The sequence below is a fragment of the Neolamprologus brichardi genome, chromosome 17, assembly GCF_056152115.1.
Source record: "Neolamprologus brichardi isolate AB-2024 chromosome 17, ASM5615211v1, whole genome shotgun sequence".
NCBI lineage: Eukaryota > Metazoa > Chordata > Actinopteri > Cichliformes > Cichlidae > Neolamprologus > Neolamprologus brichardi.
The window spans coordinates 9,901,336-9,911,935 of record NC_142120.1 but is presented as its reverse complement, the minus strand read 5'-3'; the positions used below and the strand labels follow the sequence as shown (position 1 = coordinate 9,911,935).

General features: G+C 41.1%; 1 protein-coding gene across 3 annotated transcripts; it reads left to right on the top strand.

The window, feature by feature from the left end:
* Nucleotides 1–1,433: 1,433 nt before the first annotated feature.
* Nucleotides 1,434–8,433, top strand: lmod2b (leiomodin 2 (cardiac) b). 3 transcript variants are annotated; one of them, XM_006780660.3, is made up of 6 exons: nt 1,435–2,074; nt 2,565–3,035; nt 4,020–4,280; nt 4,368–4,583; nt 5,333–5,797; nt 7,390–8,433. In XM_006780660.3, the coding sequence occupies exons 1-6, from the start codon at nt 1,799–1,801 to the stop codon at nt 7,414–7,416; spliced, it is 1,716 nt and encodes a 571-aa protein (XP_006780723.2). In that variant the 5' UTR covers nt 1,435–1,798; the 3' UTR covers nt 7,417–8,433. The 3 variants fall into 3 exon arrangements, with proteins under 3 accessions (XP_087686756.1, XP_006780723.2, XP_035765016.2); XM_035909123.2 differs by having other exon boundaries at nt 1,436–2,074; nt 5,336–5,797; XM_087830630.1 differs by lacking the exon at nt 7,390–8,433 and having other exon boundaries at nt 1,434–2,074; nt 5,333–5,845.
* The last annotated feature ends 2,167 nt before the right edge of the window (nt 8,434–10,600 follow it).

The following is a 10,600-nucleotide window of genomic DNA, read 5'->3' as shown; positions in this document are numbered from 1 at the left end:
GAAATCAAAAGAAATCAATTCTTGCAACTGATATTTTTAAAACTAAAATTTTTAAACAAACAGAGGTTTAGTATTAGTGGACATTAATGAATGAAGAGACACAGTTTAATTTTCCTCTAGGTTTAAATTATTGGGAGGTATTGAAAGGCGGGATCTGAGTATCTCAGATCCTGACCTGGTGGTTTAGCACTAACTGATGGGGTTATGTGTGAACTTTCACATTTCCCCCCCTTGCATCACCATTCTCACTTCCTGTTTCATTTTTATAGTCTTTTGTCTCTTGTATTCTTTTTCACTTCCTCCCCTGCCTTATAGTATTGATTGTATTGATCACTTGCTTGTTTGCCTTTCTTCCCTTTTTACATGGTATCTGTGTAAGTTTGCCTTTGTTACATTTTACTGTTTCCCTGCCTGCCTCTTCCATTGTGCGTTTCAGTTTCAGTATCACCCAATGTTTCAAGCCTAAACTTAAATAAAAGTGTTTTTGAGATAGAGGGTGGGCATTATTACTCTTGAAATTGGAATTTAGTCCACAGAGGATCTTTTTTATTAACCACCTAGGTCTGGCATCCACATCTGTGGACATCACATTTTGGGTTGTCTAGACCACAATACTAAATTTTGCTCTACAAGGGCCTGATATCCTCTTACGAGGACATTATACTGTCCCTGTTCTATCAAAATATAAAACAAATGTCCTCATATGTGGATATCAGGCCCTTGTAAAGCCAAATCAGGTAAAAAGATATTTCTTGGTTTTTGCATTCATCAGATCCCAATCAGCCCAAATAGCAAAGAGAAATTGATGATATACACCCATCATTTTTTCCCCATTTATCCAGGGCCATGACTCTCTGAAACAGCTCACCAAGAAGGCACCCACTAGTCATAGCTAATTGTCCAAAGCACTTCAATTGGCTCCTATTGATGTCTAAGAACATCATCTTCCACATTGCAAGGGTCCTCCCCATGTCCCCAAGGGAGAGCCCAGCCACCTTTTGAAGGAATCTCAGTGGCCACTACCCAAAACTTGTGGCTAATAAAATATATGTAACATTTTAGGTCCCATTTCTTTGGTGGGTAAACCAACTAAAGTTGGCAGAATTCACTATAAATAAGGCTTTTGTCCCTCACTCAATATGTTTAACTACTATTTTATGTGTTTATAGAATCATCAAAACTGGCATAAAAGAGAAAGAGAACTTTTTGCTGAAGGATATGTAGCGGCCAAGCCTGTGCCATTTTTTCAACTATATGTCATGTGTCTTACTTCTTGTGTTGACTATATGCTGAGCCCAGTGAAATGAACAAAGGTGACAGACAACTACATTGACAGGACACATGGTCTCTGAGCTCACAGGCTTTTTGTGTCTCTGCCTCTCAGAGCAGCACCTCCCAAAAAAAGATGCTGCATCATGGTGCCTACACTTTAGTACGTTCCCCTCTGATCCCTCTCTTAAGGCCTGAACAGCAGCTGTGGAGATTAGAGAGGAGAGGCCACGGACACACACGGAGGATCTCTGTCACATAAACTCGGTTGGCCAGGACAGATCTGGTTCAGACTGGAGTGAGCTTCAGTGGCAGAAGACTGGATCCAGAATGTGCAGACAACTTTTTTTCTTTGTCATTAAAGACCTGAATTAACTTTGAATTTCTACTAGTTTCATAGTGGACCGTATCTTTTGTTGGAATTTCCAATCCCAAGCGTCTTCATTTTGGGGTCTACACCAGATCATAAGCAAATCAAGAACCGGTCTGCCTGCATTTCTGTCACTTCTGTGCTTATCACACTTTGGCCATGAGCTGTTTTGGGTATCGTCGAGAGCTGAGTAAGTATGAAGACCTTGATGAAGATGAGCTTTTGGCTTCTCTCAGCGCAGAGGAGCTGGCTGAGTTGGAAAAGGAGCTGTCGGACATCGATCCTGATGCCAATGTGCCCATAGGACTCAGACAGCGAGATCAGACAGATAAGACCCCGACAGGCACTTTCAGCAGAGAAGCCCTCATGAAGTACTGGGAGAATGAGACACGTAGACTGCTGGAGGATGAGTTAGGTGGAGCAAGTCCAAAACTGGTTAGTGTTAACATTTATTTTATTTTTATGTTTTTGTGCTGGTGTTCTATTAGTTTTGCCAAAGAACAGAGTAACTTAAAGTAACTTTATTACAAATTCTTCTAGTAAGACGCTGTCCATATCACATGATCCTGCTAGCATTCAAGATTTTATTAACTGTATTAGTCTAAAGAGATTGGAAAGAAAAGCATCTGGACTTCTTTAAGTTGCTTGAAGTTTCACCTCTCAAGAAGAAGCTTCTTCAGTTCTAACATCAAATGGTGGACAGTCCCAGATTTAAGTCCTAGGGGAGTGTCCCGCAAGAGGGTCATGAACCCCCGTTGATCCTCTACATAGATCTGACCTTAGAACTGAAGAAGTTTCTCGGATGAGAGGTGAAACGTCTTCAAGCAACTTAAAGAATCCAGACGCTTTTCTTTCCAAGCTCTTTAGACTACAATGGTCTGGATGACTGAGAACCTTCACAGTCATTAACTGTATTAAAATACAGGATGAAGAACAGGAGGACTGTGTGACAGAAGAAACCAGTGAAGGAGAAGAGGACAAAGATGATGAAAATGAGAAGGAGCAAAAAAAGAATGAAAAACAAAGTGAGGAAGAAGAGGAAGCCGAGAACAGTGATGAAGAAGAGGAAGAAGAGGAAGAAGAGACGGAGAGTGAAGAAGAACCTGTAACAGAAGAGGAGGAAGAAGAGGACGAGGAGGAAGAAGAACAAAATAATAAATCAAAACCTGAACCGTCAAAAAATTCAGGGCAGGTGACGTCGTGGGCCGAGAACCTAACCCTGCTCAAGCCCCAGAGGGTGGAGCCTATTAGGCGGACTCCTCCTCCTCCTCCACCACCTGCTGACCTGAACACCACTGGAAACCCAACTGTCGTCGATGACGCTCTGCAGCAAGTGCTTAGAAATGACTCTGAACTCACTGAGGTTAATCTCAATAATATAGATGACATCTCACAGGTACAAATAAAATTCTTTCATAACAAACTAATTTCACAAAATATCTTCACCAACATGTCACAGGAAATGTAGATAACTATGGTTATAATAACATTAATTACAATTAGCTGCTGACTAAGAATTGCATGAATCACCACATTACGTTCATTTAGGTTTTGATCCTTCTGTGTGTTGCTTCACTTGTGTTATCATAAGGCAATCAAACAAAACAGGTTTGCAATCAGCTCTATCGTGAGTTAAACAAATTTGTGACTTTGTGAAATTTAAATCTATAAGCCTTGTTTCCAAATCCAGCAGTTTTGCTTAACTTTTAGCTAAATTTCACAACCAGGCAGATGAAGATACAGGAAGTTCTTTACAGGAAACTTTGCAGGCCTTTTTTACCAAAAAGGAAAGAACTGAACAAAAGCTACATTTTAGTAGCTTTTTAAAATTTATCCACATTAGCATCCTAGAAACGAAGTCATGAGATGATCACGTTAGTTTCCAAATTATTTCCCATTGACTAAAATAGAGGCTTGCAGCTGTCACCCTGGCTGAGGCTGGCAAATCCAAACCATCCATGAGATTCAGGGGTCGGCAATCGATTTTCCTAAGGAACCACATGAAAAACTGAATGTGTTGGAAGGCTTGGAGTGGTGGGGCTTTCCAAAACAGTCCCAGTTTCTCATGTGCTCTAAAATCTGTGTTTGATGCTAAAGCCATTCCGGTGGGTTGCACAATAGAAGCAGGAAAGTTACTCATACAAGTTGCGGCTAATTTTAGTATTGTTGTAACAGCAGCTTGGGACCAAGGCTTTGTGTCAGTGTGGTAAACACTGGCCTTTCTGAAGTGTCAGATGACTTCAGGAATGTCCTGGCATCTATGTGGTGGTGGCAGTGCTGAAGGGAACAGAATCACATTATCTTTCACTTTTTATAATGCTCTGTGCTTCAAGGTTCTGATATTTCTGAAGAATATAAATACTAATAATTTACTTCTCAGGAAACTCTCATCCGATTTGCTGAAGCATTGAGGTCAAACACACATGTGAGAACCTTCAGCCTCGCAAACACCCGAGCTGACGACCCCGTGGCTCTGGCCATTGCTAAGATGCTAAAGGAGAACTCCTCCATCATCAGCCTGAATATAGAGTCTAACTATGTGTCTGGAAAAGGCGTGATGGCTCTGGTTCAAGCACTACCAGGAAACAACACCTTGACGGAGCTCAGGTTTCATAACCAGAGGCACATGTGTGGAGGACAGGTTGGATTTCTTCCTTCTCATTCCTATTCTGTGTCTGTGCTGTGCTAATGACATCATGACATCATCACGTGCAAACACGTCTTGCAGGTGGAAATGGAGATGGTGAAAATTTTGAGGGAAAACTACACCTTGATCAAACTGGGTTACCAGTTCAACCTACCTGGGCCGAGAATGAGCATGACAGGGATCCTCACCAGGAACCAAGACCGCCAGAGGCAGAAACGGCTGCAGGAGCAGAGGCAGCAGCAGCAGAACCAGCAGGGGGCACAAGAAGGAGCTGTTAACCCCAGAACCACTGCGCTGGTTTGCGGCCTTACTTTGTCTAGCTGGACAGCATCCCGCACCCCACTTACACTAAAATTCATACTAGCATTACTGTTTTCAAAGTTCTTATTTTTGTGAAAAGGAGTAAGCTCTTCATCATAAATTGTTAACTCCAGAGCTGACGATCACTTCAAGGTTATTGTTGACACTAAACTACAGAAGGAAAACTGGGGAAGCTAGAATAATAAGGAAATTTAAAAGGGAATGCAAAAATTAAATGAACACAAAAATCTTCTGAAACCTCATTAAAATGTTCCCTGATGGGTTTATGATTTCAATCAGAAGTCATATTTAATAGGTCATGGTATTTATTTCGCAAATTATGTCCAATTTTAGAGTAAAATAAGCAATAAATCAGGGTATGACTGAGGGTGTAGCTGCCTTGTTATTGATAAGTTGCTACCACATTAGTCTGCAGTGATGTGTCAGTCCGATACTACTCATTTTTGACACCTAGTTAAAAAAACAAAAAAAAACAACAACTCACTTTTAAAAGTTGGACGTCACTAACCCCTCGGTGAATGTCTTGTTGGCCATTTATTATATGCGTATTTTTATTTTTCACAGTTCCTCTACTTTAACTTTAGTTTTGTAACTGCTAGCACTGCTTGCATATAAATGAACACCTGCTCAAACTTTAATGCGCACCCTTTCACCTGCACAGCTTTTCCAGAAATATTACTTTTTCTGTTTATCCATTTATTTGTCTATCCGCCTTTCTCTGCCAGCAGAGAGGAACACCAAGTTCATCACCTTACAGCTCACCCAGGGCCTCTCCCTGGTCCTCACCTAAACTGCCCCGAAACGACCTGGCTAAAAAACAGACACCCCCTGCGCCACCTCCTCCCCCACCTCCACCCCCGCCTCCTCCGCCACCTCCTCCTCCACCTCCTCTCCCGCAGCAGGAGAAGAAAAAGCCCACGAGGATGATTGCAGAGGTTATCAAGGCGCATGAAGCGGGCAAGAAAAAGATGGTGAAAACAAAAGGGAAGAAGGGGAAGAAGGGGAAGAAGGGGAAGGTGTCGGGCAATGATGAGACAAACAGCATCCTTAAGGAGCTCAAAAATGCCCTTAGGCCAGTGTCGGTAGAGAGAAGAGGGGAGGAGGGCAGCAGGCCATCAACGCCAATGAGGTCAGCCCATGATCAGCTGATGGAGTCCATCCGCAATAGCAGCATGCGCAATCTGAAACGGGTAAGTGGTGTTAAATTGATGTTTTTCCAGCCCCAAATTTGCTTCTAATTACTAATATTCACATTAAAAGTTGTATCAGACTGAAACTTGATTATTTAGAAAAGCACTCAGCCAAAGGTTGTGTGAGGTTAGAGTGCTTCGAGCTTCAGTGTGAGAAAAGTTCAAAATTCAACACTCAAGCAGAAACACAAGCAGACGAGCAGAGCTCTTGAAGCAAAATTGCAGAGTCTCTCGAAAGCAAACTGAACAAGCGGGGAGTTTAATTTAGATGTGTATGACACAGAGTCAGCGGTGTCTGAGTCATCTCTGTGGCTGACATGCTATGTTCTGTCTGTAGAGGGTAGGCAGGCAAAAGGCTACTTGCTGCCATCCAGCACTTTGGCGTGATCACAACGCTTTTACAGCCAGTAAATAATAATGACGGCCAAACAAGTCAAGTATTTTTATCTTGAAGAGGCAGATTAACTGATATGGAGGAAAATATAATAGGACAAACAAGAGGGAACTGCAAATGAACCCATCTGGACTTTGTTTTTCTGTTATTATTCTGAGAGCTAAACTATTTTTACCTCCGAGAAAAGAGATGCTTTTGAAGCTTTATTACAGCTCTTCACATTGTTAGAGTGGAAAATTAGCTCTGCCCTCAGATTGCAGGGTCTCCAAGTGTAGCTGTGAAATTCCAGCCACTTAATGCAGGTATTTATAGAAACTGTTGACTGAAACTTAGATAAAGACAGACACAACACCTTACCAGAACACAACACGGACCAGCAACACACATTTAACACATCTACTGACACCAGCGAGGACATTACGCACATCACTGATGCAATGCTCCAATTTGTGTTAGTCAGAAATCATAATGACACAATGAAAATGCTGTATTATCTATTACATTACATATTATTATCTATCTGTTACAACTAGGAAAAGAGTTCATCAGTGGTAGCCAATGCGTCTGGGTGATGAATCTAATAGATGTAGCTAGCTAGCTTAGCATTAGACTGGGGAAGGGAGAAAACATTAGCTAATGTACAATAACAAAAATTTCATAAATATGTGAACCGATAAAATTACTTGTCGTCATGAGTTGACCCCTAGATTGCTTTAGATGCTAGCAGGTTGCCGCCATAGCCTATAGAGTGCGTGAAAGACAGCAAATTGTCTGCAAACACTTGCTAACTACTTACCGGGTGGTGGCAAACCTTGAAAAAGTGCAGCGCAAACTGGAAACAGAGAACGTTCGCCTTCAAAGTAAAAGTTGTGCATCCAACAGATATAAAAGGTGGTTTACAGTTTGCGTGGAACTCTTCACAGTTTCACTACTGCTTATGGAGTATGGAGTAATTGGCAAGTGTTTGCAGACAAGGTGGCATCTGCCATGGAAAACGGGCAATCTGGTAGTGACCAAAACAACTGCAAGGAGGTTTTTGCCAAATGGTTGGGGAATAAACATTTTTGCCCAGGCATCCAACTGCCGTGCTTTCTTGCTTGATTTGGGTCAAACAAAATGTCAGACAAATGAAAGTCATGTGGTGAGCAGTAATGTGTATTAATACCTCCTAGCTTGATTATATCATTGTCTTTTCCAGGTGGAAGTCCCTCGTCACCTACGATAAAAGTGTCATAAAAGACATCATCTTGTTATCATTTGGATACTGATGACGATGGACTGACCGACGGTGGTGAACGATGACAGGTGAAAACTTGGGTTTTCTAAGGAGGCCGACGTGAATTCTTACTCATAAAAAATACACTGGAAATTTGCACTGCAATGACAGCTTTACATTTTAAAAATGTTGAATTTGTTTTGTTTTTTAAGTATTCACAATAGGAATTAGGTACATGGCATTTGTATTTTAATTTGTGGAAGGAGTGAACTAATTTGTTTACTGACAAGTTTTCTAAATCGCTGTTTTCTTAACTGTAAATATGATTTGTTGTGGTTGAACTGATTTAATTTCTAAATATAGCCACCTGCTGTTTACAATACCACTTGTGGAAGGATGCAGACTCTTTTCTGACTCTTTGGTTTCTGGATGAGCTCCATTTGAAAGAAAGGGGTCAGGATGTTAAAGGGAAGAATGCAGTCAGTCCCACGGAGCCAGTTTTTGTGTTTATCAGTGAGTCAGCTTACTGGTCAAGCGCCACTGATGCATATTCCCACTTCAACACACTCACAATACACCCACTCAAGATAACATGCATTAAAGCAAGGCTTTTGCGCTCTTTGAACAATTCACAGTGCATGACAAGTGAAGAAACTACACAAACAAGCGTGATTAAAAATTTTATAATATCAAATAAAAACCGATGAGCCCCATATTTGTTCAGCCCAGTGAATGCCAGTGAATGGCACAGCCTATGACCAGTAGCCTAGCTTGGGACGACTAATGACAACTAATGTTTGCTAATGTTAGCCACCTTTAAATACCTTTTTGTAAGTACCAGCTGTTTTTTAGCAGTGTGTGCTGAAATGTATTTTTTGGATGTGTGTTACTTTCTAACAGTTGGTGTTTCTTTTAAGCTACACCGAGTTTCTCCAGAGGTTTTGCTTTTTGGATAGGCTGCCATTGTAAACAAGAACGTGCTCTTCATGACTTGCCTGGTTAAATAAAGGTTCAGTTGACTCACTACACCATTTTGTGGTACAAAGTGGTATTGCACAAATGTCCAGCCCTAGTTCAACTTCAGCTGATATCACTTCAACCCAACATGCAGATGTTTGAGATATAAAGTTATAGGGCAGCTTTAGTTAACTTTGGAAGGTTTTAATCCTCTGAGGTGTAAGTCATCATAACCTAAACCTTACCCAATAAACCCTGTTGAATAGATTTTTAAAAAAAAATGTGAACAAGAAACAGAATAGATTTGACGCATGTCTGTAATTCAATTCAATTCAATTCAGTTCAATTTATATAGTGCCAAATCACAACAACAGTTGCCTCAAGGCGCTTTATATTGTAAGGTAGACCCTACAATAATACATACAGAGAAAAAAACACCCAAATCAAATGACCCCCTATGAGCAAGCACTTTGGTGACAGTGGGAAGGAAAAATTCCCTTTTAACAGGAAGAAAACTCCAGCAGAACCAGGCTCAGGGGCGGCCATCTGCTGCGACCGTAAAAAGGATGATTTCTGTTTATCTTGATTTGAAGACTCGGGAGAGCATTTTAATAAAAACAAGAGGTGGCATCATGAAAGTAACAATAAATATTTTTAAATGCAGGAATTTATTGTAATCCTCCGTAAATTTAAAAACCTGCTGGAAACATTCCTCAGAGATTTATAGTCCATATAGATAGTCCATATTAACTGTCAGCATCGCACAGCTGCAAGTACACATCCATGATGCCAATCTCCTCTACCAGACCCCAGAGGTGCTCTATTGGCTTCTATCTGCCTGTGGGGGCCGTTTTAGTACATAAACTCATTGTCATGTTCAAGAAACCAGATTATCTGAGCTTTGTGACATGGCAACAGTATCCTGCTGGAAGCAGCCATCACAAGATTGGTAGACTGTGGTCATAAAGGGATGAACAAAGGGCAGAATGGATCCATTCTTTAATGTTGTTTACACCAGAGTCTGATCCTACCATCCGGATGGTGGAGCAGAAATTGAGATTCATGAGAGCAGCCAATGGGTTTCCAATATTCTATTATCAAATTTTGAGAGCATCAGTTTCCTGCTTTTAGCTGACAGGAATGGTACCTAGAGTGGCTTCTGCTGTTATAGCCAATGTACTCCAAGTTTCAGTTAAATGCATGCAGAGATGCTCTTTTGCATTTGGCTGTAACAAGTGGTTTTTGAGTTACTGTTGCCTTCCTATGACCTCAAAGCAGTTTGACTATTCTCCTCTGACCTCTAACAAGAAGGCTCTCTCATCCAGAGAACTGCCACTCACTAGATGTTTTGACCTCTTTTGGGTTACTTATATTACCTCTCTTCCCCATTCTGATCCTCAGTTTGAACTTTATCAGGTTGTGATATGCCCTGTTAGAGCAGTCACACTGACATGATAGTCAGGTGCTAGTGAGATGACAAATCAGAGATGGAAAGAAGGAATGACGTGTCAAGAAGAAGATCATATGAGGTGGGGGATGAGAGTTGAGAGAGTGAAAGTAAGAGACTGAGAATTGTGATCTATTAGTGTCAGCCATCCTAATCCTGGTCTTGTGTTTGTTTATATGTCTTGGAAGAGTTCCCCAACTCCTAAATCCACAGAACAGCTGTTCAAAGACAGCAGTGTCAGGCCCTGAGAGGTGGCAACGGCCAGAAAACTACAGATTTGATCAGGACCGACAGTCTCCAAAGCACCAGTCACTTGATCATTGGGTTTATTGTGCATCAGAAGGCTTAGGTTTCAACATTCAAGATTCAAATTTGCTGAAAAAATATGTTTTTTATTTCACATATAGCCACTGAGTCTGAAGACTTCTTAAGCTCACTACATTGCACAAATTTGCATATATGAAAGCTGCAGAAGTTGCAACAATAATCTAGATGTGGGAAGTCTGAATATAGTTAAACTGGGCTCCTATGGAGAGGACCATTTATACTGGAAACCATTCTATCAGTGGCATCCGATGCACAGCAGCTCAGTATGCACAATACTAGCTAAGTGTCCTGCAGTTTAAAAAAAAAGAAACAACTTCCTCTACTCAAGCACAGCACTTTGTCATGTCTGTCAAGCTGTAAATAGAGGCATTCTTCCATAAAAATCATCGATAAAGAGCAGAGACTTCCTGCTTGTAGATGCACTCAGGGTGGTCACTACACTATCCCATATGGAATTCCTGC